Source organism: Aptenodytes patagonicus, chromosome 18, assembly GCF_965638725.1.
Source record: "Aptenodytes patagonicus chromosome 18, bAptPat1.pri.cur, whole genome shotgun sequence".
NCBI lineage: Eukaryota > Metazoa > Chordata > Aves > Sphenisciformes > Spheniscidae > Aptenodytes > Aptenodytes patagonicus.
Window position 1 is genome coordinate 10,259,307 of NC_134966.1, and position 22,520 is coordinate 10,281,826.

The 22,520-nt window shown below is 40.8% G+C and overlaps 2 protein-coding genes across 2 annotated transcripts in view; both read left to right on the forward strand.

Annotated features, from left to right (window-relative positions):
• Nucleotides 1-1,676: 1,676 nt before the first annotated feature.
• Nucleotides 1,677-15,943, forward strand: LOC143168847 (uncharacterized). Its single transcript, XM_076355780.1, has 11 exons — nt 1,677-1,729; nt 5,676-5,788; nt 6,322-6,490; nt 7,995-8,116; nt 8,375-8,502; nt 9,074-9,153; nt 12,409-12,509; nt 13,453-13,794; nt 14,492-14,635; nt 15,099-15,224; nt 15,528-15,943. Exons 1-11 carry the CDS (start codon nt 1,723-1,725, stop codon nt 15,681-15,683), a joined length of 1,488 nt encoding a protein of 495 aa, XP_076211895.1. The 5' UTR covers nt 1,677-1,722; the 3' UTR covers nt 15,684-15,943.
• Nucleotides 15,944-19,592: 3,649 nt separating this feature from the next.
• The window catches only part of QSOX2 (quiescin sulfhydryl oxidase 2), a 29,067-nt gene continuing 26,139 nt past the window's right edge, over nt 19,593-22,520 (forward strand). Inside the window, exon 1 of the mRNA XM_076355341.1 lies at nt 19,593-19,848. Coding sequence (XP_076211456.1) covers nt 19,608-19,848 — 241 coding nt within the window. The 5' untranslated portion in view covers nt 19,593-19,607. The remainder of the gene's footprint in view (nt 19,849-22,520) is intronic.

The following is a 22,520-nucleotide window of genomic DNA, read 5'->3' on the forward strand; positions in this document are numbered from 1 at the left end:
AGCGCTGACTGGGCTGAGGTGCCATTGGGGATGGTGTGAGCCCCCTTGTGTGAGGCGTCCCTCAGCGCTGACTGGGCTGAGGCACCGTGAGGTACAGTTTGAGCCCTCCCGCCCGGTGCATGGCATCCCTCACCACTTGGTGCTGTGTACTGAGTGCTCAGGGAAGTCTGGCTGCCTTGGGAGAGGCCCAGGCATGAGATGTCCTCTGAGTCTAGCAGAACTTTCTGCAGAGCCTTCCGTAGCTACTGCTGCTTTTACAGCTGCTTTGAGAGGAGCTTTGATCCTATCCCTGGCGTTATTGTCTGAAGAGCATTAAATTCATGACACTTAATTATCTGATAATGATCCCCATCCTTCTCTGGTCTCCAGCTGTCTGGAAAACCTGCAAGATAGTAAGGGAGCCTCTGCCATGGCTGCAAAGCAGCGGAAAATCCTAATGGAGCTGAAACAGGAGCAGGTAATGCTGCAGCAAGAGGAGCTGGATTTCATCTTATAAACAGTGGGAGGGTGCAACACAGGGAGGTGCCTGGAGCTGCTGAAGCAAGTGGGGTTTGCTTTTAAAAAAAGCCACTGATGTCATTTACGTGCATTATTCTGTTTTGCTTCCTACATTCAGCGAGGTATTTTTTTGTGCCAAAGTCAGCAGTCTGTAAATCTTGGAGAAAAGAAAACACTTTTTTTTTTTTTTTTGTGCTAATCCACTGTTATGGTGGATTTTTCTATTTGTGCCACAACAAACAGGTCATATAATGTAGGTTTCCACTGATTTATGCAGATTTATGCTTCTGATGTTGAAATATATTAAATTAATCTGACAGCTAATTTATAGTCTCAATTCTCCTGCTACTGAGAGGAGTGCTGGGCTCATAATTACACTTGGTAATCAGAAAATTTCTGTCCTACTCGCTATGTAGTACAAGCCTCTCCTTTACTTCAAGGAATTCCTGTGCAAACCACAAGCATCCTGTAGTTTTGAATGACCTGAAGATAATTCATTTCCAAAGGTCTCACCTCTGAGACACCCTATTTCCCAGGCAGTGAAATATCCCCTAACCTGTCATTAGTTTTCACAGGTAAACCCCAGTCAGCATTAGTGAAAAATAAAACTACAAAAAATTTTTTTACAAAAAAAGAACAAAACCTGCATATTGAATTTTCAGGATGTTTTGTGAGTAGTAGTGCCTTATGTTAAGAAATACTATACACATTTTTAAGTAGGTCTCTTTTCTCTTTTATCTTTTATCTTAGCTCTTACGCTCCTTTCCTTTTCTGCTTTGTGTAGGCAGAAATCCAGCACCTGCAAAACATCTACAGGGCAGCCCATCAAGAAAGAAAGCTTTTATTAAAGCAGCAAAGAGAAATCTTAAGGATGCGGTATTCAACATCACAACTTCAGGAAAAGCTGCATAATTTGGCTGGGAAGCAAGAGGTTATTAAGTCACAGTCACTAGATGTCTCGGTGGGTTTTTTGAGGGGATAATAATTGAAGTCAGCTCGTGCTACAGCTAAGGAACCCAGGTGAAACCTTATGTGTTACCATTTCCTTTTAGCTTACAAGGAGCCCAGCAACTGAAAAAGCAATAAAGCTGAAGACAATGAGACTTACTTCTAACCCGAAGTTATACTCCTCCTCAGCAAAGTCTGCAGACCACCCAGAAAGGCCTGATGTGTCAGGGAATAGAGAGAGTTATGTCCAGCTAAAGACTAAACAAAGCAAGAAATATGAGGGGTAAGTAAAAACCCTTTCCACAGTGGTAGCTGAAGAACCAATCTAGTGGAGAAGATGGAAGCAGTTATGTCCTAGATAATTGTGTGAGCTTTAAATGCTCCCAAGAGGGAGATTTATAATGATAAGTTTCAAAAACCTCTGAGTTAAAGCAGTTGATGCATCAAGATCGCTGCTTGTCATTCTGACCAATATTGCCTTGCTGTTGTATTTGTGTGTCCTCCATATGTCCAACCTACCACCTCATGTCCAAAACGGTAAGTTCCTCGGGGCAGGGACCAGCTTATTGCAAGGTATGTGAATAGCACCAAGTAAATTAAGGTGTCTGGATCCATAGCTGGAGATCCTTTCCATACTACTTACTAAATTCTTCGGGTAGAATACATTCATCACTTCAATATCTCAATAAGAAACAGTGTATTTATTTCCGATTTTTCCATTCTTTAAAAAGAAGTACCCTTCTGTGCAGAGGGAAAGTGTTTTAAGTGAAATCTTGAATTTTACCAGAAAGTTGTTTGAGTTGGTATTTACACCACCTGTACTGTTTATCAGGGACTGCTTCTGATGTTAAAAAAAGATAAATAAAAATACTCCTGGTGGTTACAGGGAGTTACATTATGATCTCAGTACTTCTGTATGTCATGAATAATAACTCCTTCAATAGAACAAGCTAAATCTGAGCCTTAATCCTGAAATTTAGAGAGTCTGTGTATATATATATCTGTCTGTGTCTATATACTTGTATATGTAATCATGTGGTACTGTGATTTGGATTTATCATTAGAAGTTGGACAAGTCTGTTTCATGCTGAAAAAAGCCATGTTGGTCTGCCATCATGAGCTTATTGCACATGGAAGAGGCTGCACTGGGTAATAACTTAATCCTGTGTGCAAAAGGTGGAGTAATATTTGTTCCTAAGGCAGTTGTGCTTTCATTAGAATGGCTCTGTGCTCTTGCATTAAGTGTCACAATCCTCTGTGCTTTAAGAAAGCCAATCCTTGCAGGCTTTCTATATTAATTCTAAACTCTGCATTTTTGTGCAAGCAAGTAAACATATTTCACTATGACTATCTGCACTATAAAATGTTAAGCAGTGTTATCTAAGTCTGTGGGACTGTGGCCTGTTATTGCAAGGTTATGAACAAATGTAGCTTTGACATCAGGTCTAGGCAAGTTGATTTACAGAGTATTAATAACCAGGATATTTTTAAATGATGCCACACAACTGCTAATGATAATTCACATTTTCATGATGGCTTTTAACTACAAACTCAAAACACTTTGCAACTATATATTAATTAAACTTCAAAATACCCATATGGAATGAGTAGAAATGTATTGATTTAATTGGTGAAATTCACTCCTTTGTCATCCTCTGGCTCTAAGCCTGTGTATCACTTAACCCCTCAGAGCAGGTTTGTCTTTCACGTAGGATTTAGCCACAGAAGGCTTTTGTACGACATGGGCCTTAATTTTATGCTTAAACTGAAGCGTAGAGGTGTCATGTAAAATGCCCACAGCCAGAGGTAATTCAGGAGTTCAGACTGTTCTGAGAAAGCACTGGCCTCCTGTTCCCCAGGCACTGCATCCCCAGTGTCCCCATTTGCTTCCTGCTGAGCCGGCGGAGCTGAGCAGCGCAGACGAGGGCCCAGCAGTATCCACGCTGCTCAGAACAGCAGTCTTCCAAAGCAGGTTCAGATCAACAAAAAATCTAATTTGCTTCAGAAAAAAACAAATGCAGTTAAAGACAAATATATATCTATATGAATTAAAAAAAAAAAAACAACCACCCTTTCATTCAGTGTTAGCCAGACCTTTGGCAGACTGGTGAGTCAGGCTTGTGCATTTACTTAAGTCCCCACAGGGAAAGGCTTTCAAATAAATCCCTGCATGGAACTGATCTATAATTCATGGCGTTATTGATTACAAGTCACAGAAATCTTTAAAAGGTTTCTTGGCTGTGCTTTCACTTCTCATTACTGACAAGCCTGCTCATAGGAGAACAGTGAATATTAGTGTCAGTCTAGAGCAGACAGGGCCTGGTGGAACCCACAATGCACCCAAACTCTGGCTGCGGGGTGATTGTGTATAGATCTCTTCCCTGTGTAAGAGTGCAGAGTGGTAATTATGCTATCTATCCACCAGTGCAAGGTATGTTCATATTTTATCCTGATCAGGAAGATAGTTAATAAGCAGGGCTGTAAGGGGATGGAAAGGATTGGGAAATACTTTTAAAAATGAAAGCAAACAAATAATAAATAGATTACCAACATGCAGAAAAAGCTGCTGGTTTGGGGTTTTATTAATAGATATTAAATATTAGAAACAAGGAATACAGAAACTTGTAATTGTTATAAATGGACAAGCTTTTAGCTGAGAATTGGGAATGTATCTTCTGAATTGGGATACTTATTTTGAAGTCCTTAAACATTAGCTGTGTTGAATACTCTATAGGCCTCCTTTTTTTCACATTAAAAAAAAAATTGAATAGGGATTTAGCTTCTAGACACTGTCATATTGTTAATTTTAATCTATTCAAGAATATATTTAACTTTTTAAACTGTTATTGTAGTAAAAAACCAAACCAACAAAACAAAAAAACCCACATGTAGCTCACTGTTTCTTCTGAACAGAGTAACTTACTCAACTGTATATTCTAGAACTTGTACCACTAATGGAAAAGTCTGAGTATGAATTGTGTTGCCTTGTGCTTTTGCAGTAAGGAGACTGTTTAGAAAGTTCAAAGTCACCATGACAATCAGTATCTGATGTCCCAAATGTCCATAAAGTTGCGATGCTATATTTAAAGTGGAAAATTTAATGAGATCTGTTGGAATCTGATACAGTACCACTGATTGGAGATGGAGGAGGCATACAGGTTCAGAGTTTGACCCTGGTTTTGCCTTTTCAGTGCTGATGACTTCTTCAGTCTCCTCCTATTCTTGTCTATGAAGATTATAAACCTGACTATATAAAATACAGTGTCAAGTGAGAGGGAGGGGAATGGAGAAACAAATACATTATTCAGAGTGCTCCTGGCTTTACTAATTTGCCAGTTTATAAACATATGTGCATGTGAGCACTCTACAGGTACTATCAAGCACCACCAGAAGCATTTAATTCATACCTTTATTGACTTCATATAGATTTGTCATGATTAACTTAGGAACATGAAAACGACTCCCAGTCATTAATTCCTTGTCTAACTGTTTACAGCTTTTCTATTGAGAACAAGGAAACCCTGGTACAATACCAGAAACAGGCAGAGGAGTCCCCAGGTTTGGAGCAGTCCCTTGGTGTGCAAGGTCCTGATGCATCTGGAACTGCGGCCAAGAAAGTGTGTAGTGCTACCAGCCAAACCACAGGCTCTGTCTTTATGATTAAAGATTGCATAAACACAGGTACCCACTAAAGAAGACTTCTGTAGCAAACCATGTTTGTGACCACTTAGTCGAACTGAATGACTTAGAGCAAAAGTTGAAGTCTCAGCTGTTCTTTGGAGCAGTTCAAATGATCTTTCAGAAGAGGACTGTCAAGCTAATTAGCCCATGAGAGAGAACTTGTGATGTTGATCTGTTCCTTGGTTACCTCTAGCATGGGTTTTGGTACCAGGATCTGTTCAGGATTAGCAAGAAGAAGGTGTAACAAAGGTGTAGGTTGTTTTGTTGAGGTAGCAGCTATGCATAGATGAAGAAAAAGTGTAGAAACTTCTGAAAGTGTGCTTTACAGTTGCTACCGTGTAACTGGATGATACGTAAGGTGATGATTGGATAAACAAGGTCATCGGTCCTTTCAGCTTCTGTTGGTGTGACAAGGAATGTGTAGGGCAAAACTTAAGTTACTCAAACTATAAATATTTTTAAATAAGCCTTTTTGAGCTATAGTCAAGTTACTCATGGGGAAAAAATGCAGCATTGGAAATGTTGTAACTTAATGTTGTACCTTTCAGAGCTTAATGCTCAGGATCATGTTTTATTACCTCTGGAACATGCAAATTCAGCTAGAATGGATGAACCTATATCCACACCCATTACAAGAGAAGGCAGAAAGTGTGCATTTCCGGTAAGGATCGCCTCTGGAATTCCATTTCGGCCTAAAGAAATGGTGCCCCACGTTATATTTGCCTTAAGACAGGACCAGCACAAGGCTCTTCTGGCAGTTATGAACATCAAGTAGCAATCAGTCTTGTATGTTGGTGTTCTCAGCTAAAGACTAAATTTTGACATGGGCTGGTTTACCACAACTTTCCCGCCCCTTCTATTTTCTCTATGTTGTGAACTAGTGAGAATGTGTTTAAGACATCTCCATGGGTAAATGCTGTGCTGCTCCAGGAGAAACTAAACCTGTCCCTGGAGCAGTAAGCTATTATTTGCCCATAGCAGCTGCAGAGACTAGTCTCTTTCCTATTTTTTACACCAGTGACACAGCCTCAACATGGATATATACGCACAGGAGTCCATATGTACTTATATATCTTAGTGTGAACATGTAGATTTAATCTCTGATCTCTTAACTATTCTTTGTGCTGGTCTGCCACCAGCAAAGTCCTTTTCTCTTAAGACGTTAACTCTGTCTCTTAAATATTTACATTCTAGGAATCTGTGCTGGAAGAAAAGGCATTTCTTTCAAACCCAAAGATGGATCCTAAAGACAATGAAGATATTAATCCATGTGACAGCAAGTTCACAGTGAAAGGCTTGGGGATGCTTTCTACTTTGTGTAACTTATGCCTGGTTCAGGCAGAAAATACTCTTCAAGGAACTGGTAAATCATATTTAATGCTATTATGTCCAATCTGTTTCAACCACTTCAATCAAACTTTATTTCAGACAGAAAGAGAGACAATCTTCTCATTTATTACCTAAGTGTCTTGCTCACTACACCAATATATAAATCACTGCTAGGCAAGATGGTGGAGATCTCTCAAAGGTTTATTATGAGATATGATTATACTGCTTCCTCAGAACAAAATCATAACTTACTCTGATTGTGTCATTAACAATTTACTCTCTTCTGAGGCATTTTAAAAATAATTTAAGGGTGTTCTTTTTAAAAGAACATAGATCAGTTGAAGATAGACTTCAACAGGACATGCTGGAGTTATTTTTGTTTCCAGGTTTTCTCCTCAGTTCATATTTCTTGCTCTCAGTAGGACATATTGTTGTGGTTTAACCCCAGCTGGCAACTAAGCACCACACAGCCGCTTGCTCACCCTCTCCCCGCAGTAGGATGGGGGAGAGAGTCGGGGGGGTGGGGGGGGAGAGTAAAACCTGTGGGTTGAGATAAAGACAGTTTAATAGGACAGCAAAGGAAAAGACAATAATAATGATAAAAGAACATACAAAACAAGTGATGCACAATGCGATTGCTCACCACCGGCCAACCCATGCCCAGCCTGTCCCTGAGCAGTGATTGCTGCCCCCTGGCCAACTCCTCCCCCAGTTTTATATACACTGAGCATGACATCATATGGTATGGAATACCCCTTTGGCCAGCTTGGGTCAGCTGTCCAGGTTGTGCCCCCTCCCAGCTTCTTGTGCACCTGGCAGGGCATGGGAAGCTGAAAAGTCCTTGCCTAGTGTAAGCACTGCTCAGCAACAACTAAAACATCGGTGTGTTATCAACATTATTCTTATACTAAATCCAAAACACAGCACTGTACCAGCTACTAGGAAGAAAATTAACTCTATCTGAGCTGAAACCAGGACACATAAAAAAATAAAACTGACTGTTTATATATGAGCCAGTTACATCACTTATATAGCTTTGGGTATGCATAATCTCTGTATTATAAATACTTATATATTGTGCCTATATTTCATATTTGTGTTATTTTTCTAATGAATTATCTTTCTGCATTTACTCCTAGATACCATCATGAGGGAGACTATAGATCTGTGTAATTAAGACTTGGTAACAGCGGTCTTTGATAAAAGTTTGGCATAGGCTGCACCTTAACTAGATTCTCAGGCCTAGCTTTGAGCATGTGGACATCAAATTTGTCTGAAATAAATCTTGTCCCTCAGGCAAAGAGAAACTTTTCCATGGATTTCAGCGGACCACAATTTCACCATTAGTGTTTTGACTTCTTTTTTTATATTTGGCAAGGAGTCTTGTGCTGTTTCATAACCTAGAGCGTCAGTGCATAGGCACTGCCGTAAACTTCAGTAGCAAGCCTTAGATCCTTGTAGTCATGGCTACTTTGTGTGGCTGAGATAAAGAACAACCTTGTATTTGCTTTCTGTGCTGAATAATCTGTGTATTTCAGGTGATGCTACATCATCCTTAGAAGATCTAGAGAAAGAGTCTTTGATAGTGGAGAAAGCACGCATGGAGCAGAGAAGTCATAAAACACTAAGAGAAGAGCAGGACCCCTGCAGTCCATTTCAGGTATGTGGCAAGCTTATAATTTATCTTAACTGGGATCTTCTCACGTAAATTTTCAACAGAAGAAATCCTCAGTATTTGCCATCGTGGAGATACTGTGCTTGGAACTCAGCTTGCAGGCAGGGAAGCTGAAGTTGTATTGAGGTTTTGTTGTATCATGTTAAAATATTGCCCTTAAGTCTGGGGGAAGTCCAGTAGCAATTCACTGGTATTCTTTAGTTTTCCTGTATATTCAGTGGTTCTTGATCACACTCTCTGCAGGCTGGGGAAAGGAAGAAGGATCTTTCTTCTGATGATGAAGATGGGGAAAGAAGATCAACGTTGACTTCAAGTGAAGCTACATTAGTGAAAACCCAGTTAAGAAAAGAAAGGTCGTCAGACGAACAGAGGTACTGTACCTGTCAAGGCCAAAACCTTCAGTCCTACCTTCCGATTCTCTTACTAGCATGTCAAACCCTGCTTTGCTTGTTTTATGCCCATGGTTGTGGTCCTGTCATGGAAAGAGGAGGCAGACCTGAATGACGTTAGCCTGGGATTTTTTTTGTCTTGTTTGGTTGGGTTTTTTTTAAGCTATACAAGAAAAAAAAAACCACCACCATCCCCCCCAACACCCCCTTCCCCCCAAAAAAAAAAAACCTTAAACAACCACAACTTGTTTCATAAGAGTTTGACTTGTTACATTCATCAAACATTGTCTGCCAATTTTTTGTAGGTGATAGAATTCTTTGGAGTCAATTGAAGGTGTGCTGAAATCAGCGTTGGGGGGGAAAACTGTCTTCAGAAGGCTTTGGGCTAGACAGAAAGCATCTGAAGTAACAGTTAAAACACTTTGCATATGCTGTCCGTAGGTAGCTAATACACCCAAAGAAATTTAATGTTCTACTCAACATGCTTGAATGACAGTGCGTACCATACACTTCATAATTTCAGTTTAATCCAACTATAATGTTGTATTTTCAGATTTAGCACAGCCTGTGAGAGAAAATTGGAAATCACACATACAGATGAAAAAGTACCTTCTGAAATCCCTTTGTCAGAAGGTAAGAAATACCCTTTTCCCAATAGGGTTTCTGTAGTTATTTAACGTACAGTCTGAGTAATAGCTCTTCCTGGAGTTTATCTGTAGAGGATAATAGCCTACTTCTTGTACTAGGTAGTGAAGCTACTTGTTGGGCTAAAACAATAGAGATCTTAATAAAAAACCTGTATTCAAACTCTTCTGATCCAACTACATTGGACACTGTTGTATTTGCTTGTTTGCTACACTATCGAGTTCCTCATCTTTATTTGATAAGTCTGATTTATTTTTTTTATAATGATATTAGAAATAGTCCTAATGTTGACTGTGTATTTAATGCTATTGTCTTTTGAATGCAATTTACAGCTGAGGATTACTGGATTTGAATCCTAAGTTACCTGTCAGCAACCTCTTCTATAAAATGAAAAGATTTTTCTGAAATGCTGATTTCTTAAAAGTGTTTTTAATGTTCCAGTTAAAGAATTGGAAGTGCCTGTCCCTTATGAGATCCATCAGGTGGATGGTAGTCAGTGCTTGAAGCATTTGGACCATATTTCTCATGAAGCTTCTGATGAAGAACTAAATTTAAAAGCATTTTCTGAAGGATTAGCTTCCACTGAGTCATTGTCCAAGTCAAACAACCTCTCTCTGAGATGTGAAAGTGCCAAATCAGACTCTTCACTCCCAGGATTTCAGAAAGTGTCTGCAGTTTGGATTGACATCTTGGAAAGCTCCATTTCAGACTCTGAATTAGAGGTGAAAAATGGAGAGGGGACAGATGTCAGTGACCCAGAAGAGTTTGTCTATGACAACGGTGATGCGTTTCCTAATGTTTCAAAAGAGACGCTAATAGCAATAAGTAATGGAAAGGAAACGTTACCTAGTGACAAACACGATGAACGTGAAGTGCCCAAAGATGATAGCACTGAGATTTCATCACGCTCCCAGAAATACCTTGGAGATGTTTTCGATAATGGCCACACTGATCACTTGCTTTCTTCCATTCCATCGAACAAAGCAAATGCCTCCAAAACAAAGTCAGCATGTTCCTCCCAATCTGATAACCCTGCTAAGGGAATGGATGAGCCACATCTGGATGCCTCAGAAAACTACAGTAGAAACAAAACCTGTTCTCAGGAGATCACAAAACAGGGTAAAAATGCAGTTGCCAGCTCTTTGTGCAGTGATGATATTTACCCACCTAAGATCTATGAACAACAGAAACCTAGATCTCCAACTAGCAGCGTGGAAAAGGATGGTGGAATTAACAGTTTATTTGTGGATCAAAATAGAGACCTAATGGGGTTTCCGCTGACAGGTTCTTTGAAACATCTAGATTTGGTTGCTGACCAACTTAGGAACGCTGTCTCTTTTCCACCTGACAAAGATATTACAAATAACAAATTATTAGCATGTCTATCTTCAAGGAACTTATCAGTTTCAGGAGGTGAAAATAATCATGCACAGCTTTTGAATGAGACACTGACATCCAGCAAACTCAGTAAGATTGTATCTCTGTCCACGTCCATGCCAGGAATTTCTGAGGAAGTCCATACAGAAACCACTTCATTTGAGCCTTTGCAAAGGGTGGCCACAGGAAATCAAAATAATTCAACAACTGAAAGGCAAGCCGTAAAGGAAGTGAGGGCGGGACTGTTTTCTTCTGTCTCCTCAAAAAAGCAATTGTTTCAAGCTGAGAACTGCACTTCCAAAGGTGAAAATGAAACAATTTTTATTAGCGATGAGGGTCTCCCTCCAACTGATGAGGATACCTTGTCAGAAATACTGTCTCCTGTTGATGAAGTATTGTCCTATGGAAGTGCTGACTTGCCATCCTCTAATAAAAAGGATTTGTCATTTCCAAGTGAAGATCTTCCTCCTCCCCCTTTAGGTGCAGATGCAATGAAAAATGATGATCCTAGCTTCAGTATGGATGATTTTCTATCTCCACCAGAACAAATGACAGTCTCAGAGACTAGACAGTGTATGGATGAAGATATATCACTGAAAATGGATGCATTACCCCCATTACCTGATAACATTGTGCGTGAAGAATTTCCCCTGCTCAATCAAGAGACAACTGATGCTTTTTCAATTCAGGATGGTAGTCTCTCTGAACAATCTTTAGTTAAAGATATTTCCAGTGTAAAGGAGGGCTTATTAGAATACCAACAAGGAGAACATGAGACACCTTTTCAGCATTTGGAGTTTCTGCCTGCATCAAATTCTGTTTCTTCTAGTCAGGCCAGTAAAAGTCCTGACTTCATGATGAAACAATGCAAAACATACTTAACACTGCCCAAAACTGAGGAGGACAGTGATGACCCGTTACTATCATTTGAAATTGGGGACAGAGTGTTAGTAAAGCAGACCCAACCTGGAACCCTAATGTTCAAAGGACGGACTTGTTTTGATAGTGGCCATTGGGCTGGTGTTGCGCTTGATAAAGCTGAAGGTGACAATGCTGGAACTTACAAAGGGGTGAAGTACTTTGAGTGTGCTCAGCACTGTGGTATCTTTGTCAGACCTGATGAGATTTCACACCTGTTGGGGGCTAACAAAACTGGTTCCAATTACACTGGGGATGAAGACTCTGACTCCAATGATGATGATGAATCCTTCAAAAGAGACCGCGAACACTCTGAAGATGATGAGCAGGGAGGAGGACTTACAGAGCAGAAAGCAGAAGACACAAACAGTGCAGGAGGATCAGAAGTGAAAGAAAACCAGTCTAAGTTACGCAATGCCTTGCTGTCTGGAAAAGGGCAAAAGTTTCCACATTCTGACCGGTGTAAGTGTAATGAATTCCTCTGTCAAAATAACTTAACGTGCTTGGGATCAGACAAAGGAAAAACAGAATTGACACAAAAAAACCCAAGGATGCTTGCAGATGTGCTTCCAATGAAAAGTAAGACTGGTAACACAGATGAGGTAAACACAAGCAAAACTATTTGTTGCTTGGTAGAGGATCAGAAAAGAAATAAACTCGCTGATGATATTGCAAGTGAACTTGGTAAAAAACTTCTGTTTGACACTTTAATTGCATTTTCTGAAACAGCTCAGTGCAAATATAAAAGTGCCTTTGAAAAAGACGTGATGAATTATGGCAAAGGCCTAAGACAAGACAATCAGAAACTGTTTCTCCTCAAAGAAAATCCAGTTGCTATCTTATCTGAACAATTAGCAAAGGTTTCTGATGTTTTACTGTGTGATTTCAATATGCTTAGCATTCATGGTTGTCACACAGTAGCAGAAAGAATTGTAACTAAATTTGTAGATGATGCAGTTAAAGAATATAAGAAGATTAAAAGAAAAGACGGATCAAAAGCAGACAAGATATTTCATTCATCTTCAGAGACTTCTCCAACCACTTTGTCAGTAAGTACAGTCAGAAAGTTTTTGTCTACTTAAGTGTTGGACCTTATATTAGGTCTACACGGACAAGCATGTGTGTTGCCCGGTTGTTTTTATCATCCATAAAAACTACATCATATCAACATTTGGAACTCAGTCTGACCCATTCCTCATTTAAGGAATTATCCTGCAGCCAGTGGATAGCATGTGTATGGGGGGACAAGGATGAGCTGAGCATGGGGATAATGGCTACAGCTAGTCCAAACAAAGCAAGTGGAACTCTTTTGTTGGAATTTGTCAGTTAGTCAAAACTGATAAATCAGCACAAACTTCAATTTTGATTAATTTCGGAGCAAACCTGGACACCTGTCAGCTCATCTACCTGACTCCTTTGCAGCTCCTGGCTGTGAGACCTTCAGCTTTCAAATTCTGCATTAGCTCTGCAGGCAGCTTCTAGCAAAGTCAAGACACTCAGTTCAGCCCCCTGGGAGACTGGAACCCCAAATGAAATGGAAGCTTTTGATGCCTGCTGCTTCCAATCCCACGGTGTCTAATTTTTACTTCTTAAATAGTCCATCAGGAAGTACTACCGCAGAAAGTTTAAAAAAAAAAAAAAAAAAAACAAAAACAAACAAAAAACGAACCACCCAACAAACCCAAAACCCCCCAAAAACTTGCTTTAGGGGAGTGGGGAAAGTAGTCCCAATTCAGAACAAAAATGTTTCAAAATGTCAAAAATTTTCATAGAACTCCATATTTGGAATTCTTTCTAATTCTGAATTCTGCCAAATACAGTTAAAGTAGGCTGGGTTTTTTATGACACATCAGTAAGCCTTTCTTTTAGCCCATGAGTAAGAAGGTGGATTTAAGTGTAACCTTAATCAGTTGCTAATAATCTCAATACCTCTAAAAATTGTGGAAAAATATGGAGTATGTCACCTGGCTTTTCTTTTTCTCTCTACTGAAGTTCCTTATAAAAATCCTTGATGCTGGTGTTTTTGGAAGCTCTGAAGACTTTGATCAGCCTAATTTTGACCAACATACGCTGGTGAGACAAACACAAAAGCAATACTTGTACAAATTAGATCAGTGGCACTCAGCTCCTTGGAAGAAAACTGTGGAAGTTCCTCTTGTGGTACCACATCACAGTTCATATGTTAAGAAATTGTCTGCATGTGCTGTAGAAGAATTATGGACCCCAGAAAACATATATTCACATTTCAGGAGAATCGGTGTGCCAAAGCACTTTGAATGTAGTGATCTCCCAGGGGACAATTTGGAAACAGAAAGCAAGAGGATGTATAATCAGGTATTTGTAAAGCACTGTTATTAAACTTTTCTGGTGTTCTGTAGGCTGACTCATATTAGCTAGTACTTAATACTATTCTAGCTACTAACACTAAATATATCTAGAGGAACACTGAAAGACGTATTGCAAAATACTGCTTCCGGTAATCTACTGCAAAATAATTCTACTAGAATAGATGTCCTTGCTGTGATACAAGCCTTTTGCTAGAGCTCTTCGACTGTAAGACCCTGGACGCCTAGGCCAGTGTCTGGTGTGGGTCTGTTCAGAAAAAGCCAAGCTTCTTGGAAAGCTGCAGTCTAGAGTCCAAGTCTGCTGCCTTGGATGTCCTGCTGAGGTTGGACAGATCTTCATGTTCCTCAGCACCCTGAAACTATTGAGTTTTGTGGACCTCTGTCTACACAAGGAGATTATAAAGAGTCCCGTCAGAGCCTCTTGGATAAGCCAGCCATACTTAGTGAGTGTTCACACATTACTGTCCAATCTTCTGCTGTACAGGTTTACATGCTCTTTACATAATGGTCGTCATGACATCAGCTATAGGAACATCAGTGATGCAGATGACGTTAGGAAATTTTGCACTGAGCTGCAAACCTTCACTGTCACCAGCCTAACATCCTTCAGAAGCGCTAAGAAAACTTTTGAAAGGGCAACAGTGAGAGATTCAGTTTATGTTGGTACCGTGTTTTTGTTGTTACAGGTTATATTTGATTTGACCCATGAGTTGCTATGTGCAGAATATCAAGTAACTGCAAATCCAGATACGCTTCCATGGATGAAAAAAACCTTGGGATCTCACTGTTCCAGGCATCTTTGCAGAAGAACAGATGTCAATGAGGTCAAGGTACATTCTGGAAATGCAAAGTGTATAATAACAAGAGTCAGTGAAGAGACCAGATATGGTAGTGGCAAAAAGACAAAAAATGTGAAATTGGGGAGGATTATGTCAGTGTAACTGAGCTGATTAGAGAAGAAAACAGCATTGCTCTGAAATGCTTGAAAAGATATAGACTGAGCTAATTAGTTTAAATATTCCAAGTGTATGGAGTTCTGTAGAGGAATGGGAATTGGGCTTCTAAATCTCCTCGGTCATTACTATCTTGGGTGTAACCTCTAAAGTAATCTTATGTTTAAAATGTGTTGGTTGGCCAGTATTGATCAGCTACTTCTAGATCAGTTCCCTAAACTTCGGGATGTTTCTAGATTTAAAGCTGGACCTTCACACTGGCACTTGTCACTCATCTGCAACCCTCACAGTGACAGAATTCCTACGAGAAGAATTCTTTTCAGCCTTTTTTGTTTTGTAGACGTTTGTTCAGGGTGAAACTATTAAAATAATGAACCTGGAAAAGAATGACTTAGAAATGAAAAGAAAATTCCTTAATATGACCAAGTATGGAAACTGTAAGAGAGACAGAGTGGACCTTATTCTGGTAAGCAGACTTCCAAATGGGGATTTGTTTACTTTCTCTAGGCTTAACCTAGAAATTCTCATGCTTTTGTGAGAATCATGTTTACTTAAAATAACTTCAGAGCTTCAAGTTATTGCCTTCCTTTTCAGTACACTTGCAATAATAATCCAGAATTTCCAGTTCTTGTGAGTGGTTTAAATTAAATAAATTAAACTTACAAGGCATGTATAAAGTTATTGGATTGGGTACAGTGTCTTAGTACCTTTCAGAACTGACTATGCTCTTATTCTTGAAGTAAACATTCATATCCGTGTTATCTTTTAGATTCAGGAGCTCCGCAACGAAGAATCTCAGTGGACTTGCTATGATGATGATGAATTAACTGTGAAGATGAGAATGACTGAAGACATATTTGATAGCTTGATCCTTGATACAATCAGAGTCCTTAATAAGATTTATCTGAGAAAAGCCTGTGATTAGAAGTTTTCCCTAAAAGGCCCTTATGGAGGAATTTTAATCTCTGATTTTTTTTTTTAAGGCAGGAAATGCATGATTTAAGAATTTTAATTCTGAACTTGTACCCAATACCAGCGTGGCCTTGGCCTAATTTATATGTTCATGTTTACAATGAAAGGATGCAAGCAGAGACTTAAGCAGATAGAAGAGTATTACACAAAATATTCTTCTTGTGTTTTGTGCTTTGGGAATGCTCATAAAGATCAATGGTTTTCTTAGACTGATGGCACACAGAATCTAAAGGGTGGAAATTTATTCTTCTCTGTTGTTTTTTTGGTCAGGATAGCACTTTATTTGCTTATGCATTTTAAGAGCACAACATGTTTTAAAATTATATACAAACAGGGTTCAAAACTAATTTATGTGTAAATTATCTTATTCTTTGTTATGATGTTCAGGTTGTGAATGATAGTGAATCGTATTTTGAAAATAATGTTTGGAAAATCGTAGGTGACTGTCTTAGGAACGTAAATGTGCAGATGGAATTAAATCTCCCAGAAACCGAATTGCTGTGGACCTCTGTAGTCTGGAATAAACTCCTCTAATTGGAACAAGTCTAAAACACTTCCTGATGGGTACAGCAGCACTAAAGGTGACTGTGCACCATTTTTTATACACTGTGGAACAGGTTAAAAGTAGCCTGGAGATGGCTTCAGAGATGTGGCATATGGAGTGATCTTGCCCTGGCAAGATCTAGAGCCAGACATTCAGTTTTAATGTCTACAACTTTACGTAAATGAGATGTAATGCACTTTAAATGGGATACTTTTCTATCAGTGACTCCAATTTCTGAAAATTAAATATGTGCATGTGATTAGGTTATCATGCAATTCACATGAGCCCTTTGAAGTCTTACATCATCTAAACATAGGGTGCTGAGGATGTACTTTAATTGGCAAAACAGAGGAAATCAATAATCCTATTATTTTGTATTGGCAAAATTGGAAAAATCAAGATTTTAGCAAGGAAATATAAACGTTCCCTCAGCATACTAATTGTTCACTATGTATACTGCTGTGGTCCCACCTATTTTGCATTACGAGAAGACCAATGATAATTTTTTATTTGTGTGTTTTTTTAATAAATACTATGCAAATATTTCTTACTGGAATTCAGAAACTGTTCGTTATTGAATGATTGAATCTAAGTAGATCTGATTTATTCAAATCCCATTCATTCAGGGTGTCTCAAATAAAATGAAAAGCAGGACAATTAAATATAAACTATATGTAAACTTATATTTAAAATCACAATATTTACAGTCTGGTTTTGGTGGGAAGAATAGAAATACATTTTATATTTCTATTTTTAAATACTGATGGCTTAACTGTTTTCATACTGAATTGTTTGTTTTCTGAATAAACAAAATAAACCCTATGTATCTCATTTTTATTTATTTTTACTGCAATTCTAATTGTTTTCAGATTATATGGTATATACTACGAATAGGGAGTAGTTTTGCAGACAGCTTCTGGGAACGTTAAAAAGCCCTGTCCTGCTAGTTGTCATACGAACAGAAATAAAAAGGCAACTTCTGCCCCAAGTACATTAACTGTTGAGCTTACCCTGTAAACTGTTTTCATGTCCCTAGTGGTACATTTTCTTAAATCTGACTTTTATCCTCATCGATTAATTAATCCAGATAAGTTATTTGTTTTAAGATTAATGTTTTCTTGCTGTCAGTTTATAGTAGAATTTAACTCAATTTTCTTTTCTCCTGGACTTATAGACAAATTGTTGGATACAATGACAAATCTGTAGCACAAATCTTGAAGCACTACACTTTTTCAGTTTATTGTCACTATGGTTTTGCAGGAGCAGCAGCAGGATCCCTGTTGTGTTTGGAATGAAAGCTATTAAAATATCACTTATGTATGTGGGTGAATAGATGAAGGACTCGTTTTATTTCAGACTGGTGCCTTACGTTACGCTATATGTTGCACTTGAAGATAACCATTATATTTGCAATTAGGTTTGTGAGTGAAGCCTGAACCCTCGCAAGATGCTATATACAGAAGGACATGGCTATAAAGTAACTACTGCTGATGGGAATAAAAAGCATATACATAGAATGTGTCAGACATATTTAATATCCCCCACCATTCTGTGTTCAAAACCTTAGATTCTGGCACCCAGATATATCGACCTGTTCAATCAGTGGCAAGACTTCAATATCAAGATTACTCTCCTTCAAGGTCTAATATTTTGTTTGCCTTGGTTTTGATCAATATTAACCTCCTGGGTCAATAAATCTTGATACTAGCCTCAAGAGGAGTCATTATCTTTCATAGAAAATGATTATTTCTCAGTTAAACCCTACATTTAATTTTCCTGTAATCTATCTCTTTCCTCTTCATACCTTTAACAATTCCTCCAAATAAAATGCACTCTAAAATGTCTTAGGCAATGCAGACTTTTAAAATCCTAATTAGCAGCTGCCACAAGATTTTTCAATTCATCGAAGCAGTTGGACTCTGCTATTGTAACCATCTAGTTTTGTTGCTTACAGTTCCCAGGAAAAATAGAGACAGAAAACCCCTCAGCTGGGACATGATACGAGCAACCACGTAACTTACGGCTGTGGATATGGATCCAAAAGATATGTGACTGAACCACTTCAGATATTAATGGTCAAGAAAAGAAGATCAGGGAAAGAATAGGCAAGGGTGGCTCAATCTGTTACTCAGTTCTCAGAGGAGAGGATTTTTACTGCATATAAGATTCCCACCCTTGTACTGTCTGTGGATTACTGGCCAGAAACAATGATAAACTAGATTCTAACCTCTGAATTTACACTGGTGGGCCCGAGGTAAGAATTTGGATCCATTTGTTTCCTACTTGTTCTTGAAGGAGTGAAAGAAGCATTTGTGAGTAACAGCATGCAAGAATTATCTTTTTGAGGACCTCAGTCTTTCATTATCTGAGTTTTAAACTCTTCTGAAGTCATCGTCTGGGGACGTTTTCTCTGTTGGTTTTCTGCCTCTGTTAATGTAATGAAAATTGTTGAGCCTGTATTTACAAATGAAAGGAGACTCATGCTGTGGCTACAGCTATAAAAGGTGCTAAAATCCATTACTAGCGCAAAACCAGTCTGAATGTACTAAAAGGACAGAGTTTCTAACGTTCTCTTCAGAGCTCACAGCGTCCTATGTACAGCCTTTCACTGCATCTCCAGTTTTGAGGAGAGACAGCTCTTTCCTGCCGAGTGATGTACTGTGGGATGAAACAGCTCCCGACCCAAAGGCCGTGCTATTTCAATCGCTTCTCCGTGAGCAGCTTTGTGAAGTTGAAACTTCTGTTTCCGTAGCAGATTGCCCCATCAAATCGGCCACCGAGCTCTCTCTATTGTTTTAACCTCATTAGTTTTACTTTTTTCCTTAGACAGTCCCCCTGAGGGAAACGCGGCTCTAAACACAGCGGCAAAGGGTTTATTTGTGGCATGTCCCTGTCACCAGGGTTTGGTAACGCACTTGGGCACCAAGAGGGGGGGACCGACCCTACCACCTCCCTCGCCCTGCACCTCCCGGGCTAGCGGGTAAGGACACGGCGGCTGGCGGTTCGCGGGGGGCGGCTGCCAACAGGTGCGTCCCCACTTGGGGAAAGGCCCTGTCGCCGTCTATGGCCGGTGTGGCGTGGGGGGCAGCGGGCGGCGCCGCCTCGCTCTCTTTGGAGGGGGGACCCTCGCTTCCCTCAGAAGGAAACAGGGGCCAGGCCTCCACCTCAGGCCGCCAAAGCTCCGGGACGCCGAGGCGTGAAGGAACCGCGGGGGGACGGAGTCACGGCGCCGACCCGACCCCGGGCACTAGGCCGCGTCGCCAGGGCCGGCGCGTTGCTATGGCGCGGCCCCGCCCCGCCCCGCCCCTCGCCGCGCGCCGCTGGCGTCCCAACATGGCGGCGGCGGGCGGCGGCGGGCCGCTGGCGCTGCTGGTCTTGCTGCTGGTGGCGGCGGCGGCGGCGGCGCGGCTGTACCGGGCCGGGGAGGACCCGCTGACCGTGCTGGCGGCCGGCTCGGTGCGGCGGGCGCTGCTCAACTCCTCTGCCGCCTGGGTGGTGCAGTTCTACAGCTCGTCCTGCGGCCACTGCATCGCCTTCGCCCCCACCTGGCGGGCCCTGGCGGGGGACGTCAAAGGTGAGGCGCCGCCGCCGCCCCCTCCGCGGCGGGCTCTGACCGGGTCCCCGCACCCGGGAGAGCGGTCCCCACCGCCGCCCGGCTCTCCGCAGCTCCGCCCGGCCTGAGGCCAGGCTGCCGCGGGCCTGACCCGCTGGCCCGCAGCCCTCCGCCTCCGCGGCCTCCCTCGGGTCGCCGGGCCGCAGCCGTCAGTCCCCGGTGTCGGTGCTGGGACCGGGGCACCCGTGTGGGCCGCAGCGGTGCCTCGTCGTGCCTCGTCGCACGTGGTCACCCGTGGAGCGTTCGGCTGCAGCGGGGCCTTGGGACGCGTGTGTGGCAGCGGGGCCTCGGCTCACTGTGTCACCCGTGGGCTTCAGTGGTGCCTTGCCACGCGTGGCCGTGCTTTGCGTGAGCCGCCGTGCCTTGGCGCGTGAGCGTCGTCCCTCTTCTCGCTTCTCTGGTGGCGGGCATGGCCCTTGCCGTGCTGCCAGAACGGCACACGGGACAAAACGAGGCGTGGATGACAGTAGCAAGTCTCCAAATTAAAGGTTTCATAGGAATCCAGGGATAAAACGTCACCACCTCTCACACACACACAGCGGTTCAGCTGTGGATTTACGCGCAAGCGTCTCTGTGTGCGTTGCAGTGTGCAAGTGGATGTGCTGAGGCACAGGAGGTGTGTTTAGAGTAAACTCTTGGAGGCAAGATCTTTATCTTCTGAATGTTTTGTAAAGAGACTCGCCTGTTTCAGGGGCTAAATAAAAAATAAATATTGTGGTACTGGAGAGGCCATGCATGTGTTTGATTTATATCTTGCAAAGTCAATATAGCGTGAATGGACTAGAAGGGGGAAAAGGACCACCAGGAAATAATACAAAAGTCAAGCTAAGTGAGAGTCAGATTTTCAGATTTATCAAATAGTGACTTAAAAAGAAATGGTGGCCTCCATGGTTTATAGCGAGGGAGACCTGCCTCGCTGTGTCTTAGGCTGCTCAATTTTTTTGGCAGGTGCTGAAGTGTGTTTTACTGTATTTGTAGATCTGAGGTAAGGAAACAAACGGGCCCCTCAGGTATCGGTTAAATTCAGTACCTCTGGTGGGGAGAAGACCTGGGATCAAATTTGTAGGAAATGTTATGTTTAATATAGTGGTGTTAAAGGCTTTTAAACTACTCTTAATTTAGCATTTGACCCGAGAGACGTTTCCAGGATGGAGACAGCAGTTCTGATGCATTCATATGGTTTCAGTTTGAGAGGGAGTGAAGAGCTCTGGCTTTTCTTTCAGCCTTGTATGTGAAAAGTGTTGATTAACATGAAATGTAGGTGCAGTATTAGGTATACGTGGTTTTAGATACATGGAAATGGAGGCCTATGCAAAAATAGGTTCTGATAAACTCATCACACACTGAGGATTGCTGACTGATGAGCAGAAACTCACACATGGAGAAGCACAGAGCAGTAATGGTTTCAGAGCATTTGAAGTGCTCCTTACTTGCATGGGTTTTTTGTTTATAAAAGCAGTAGCTTTTTCTCTTTCCTTTGCATAAGTTTGTGTAACGTTTTCACCTTCTGATTTGATTTGCTTGTGGCCAAAATAGTATTAGATTTTCTTCTTTTTTGAAGAAAAGTAAGAACAAGGGGGTGTTTGAACACTGCAGTGAAGATCATGAAAAGCCTGAACTGGCCAGAACTTTTGTCAAAATAAGACAGGGACATGTTTATTACTACAGCAGCATGATACCTTTGTAAGCAATATTTTTTGTAACTTGTAATGACTTCTTCAAATATGTATTTTCTTTCTCATCTGCAGTCATGATAACTGCAGATGATGTTACGCACTTGTATTACTATAACCAGTTAAAGGCCCATCTACTTTTTAATCCATTGAGTTTTTATGAAGATTTTCATTTAAAAAGTGGATTTTTATGTTTGTGGACATTGGCACTACCAGCAAATGCAAATGGCTTCTGGTGTTGTTTGTCAGCAAAATGTTTCCATTTTAAAGTTGGAATGAATAGATTTTAGTAGGAGATTGAGAACAATCACGCTTTTTGTTGGTAGCTTCGTCGAAAAAAAAACCCTAAAAACATTTTGCCCACTTAGGCTGTCTCAACATTTATTTTTCAAAAGTATTTACTCATCTGCTAGGCTATTACAGCGATCTTCGAGGATGCAGACTTACCTACATTAGAGAACTCCTAGATCACTGTGGTTGTATTTGCTAATTTGGTATAGTCCAGTTAAATTGGTGCAACTACTTTGTCCATAAAAGGCCTGTGCTAATACACTTAATTTTTATTTCATTTCTCGTTTGTTAAATCTGGCAATACTATCATTGCAAACTTCATAGCAGCACATAATCCTCTGAAAGATTGGAGCAGTGCTTGTTTTCATGTAATGTACATTTTGAGTTTGATAGTCCCTCTCCACTCAGAACAGGCTTTAAGCTTAGGGTCATTGCTGCTGCATTCCTAATCACGTATTTAGTTTTATTACAGTAGTGTCCAAAGTGGCCGTTATAGTTAATTATACTTTTTCTGTCTTAAAAGATGATTGAATCTATCCAACAAAATGCCTGCGGGCTGGAATTATGTGTAGTAATTTTCTGTGTAGAAGTAACAAATGCTTGGAAATCCCATATACGACAACCCTTGAATTATATGCAGAAGCAGCCTACTCCTCTGGATTTGGAACA

Excerpts from the sequence above, each read along its gene's own strand:
- LOC143168847 (XM_076355780.1), top strand. Across the intron at positions 9,154-12,408 it reads TGAAATCCCTTTGTCAGAAG|ATGATGCAGTTAAAGAATAT; the intron begins GTAAGAAATACC and ends CTAAATTTGTAG. Across the intron at positions 14,636-15,098 it reads CAGATGTCAATGAGGTCAAG|ACGTTTGTTCAGGGTGAAAC; the intron begins GTACATTCTGGA and ends TTTGTTTTGTAG.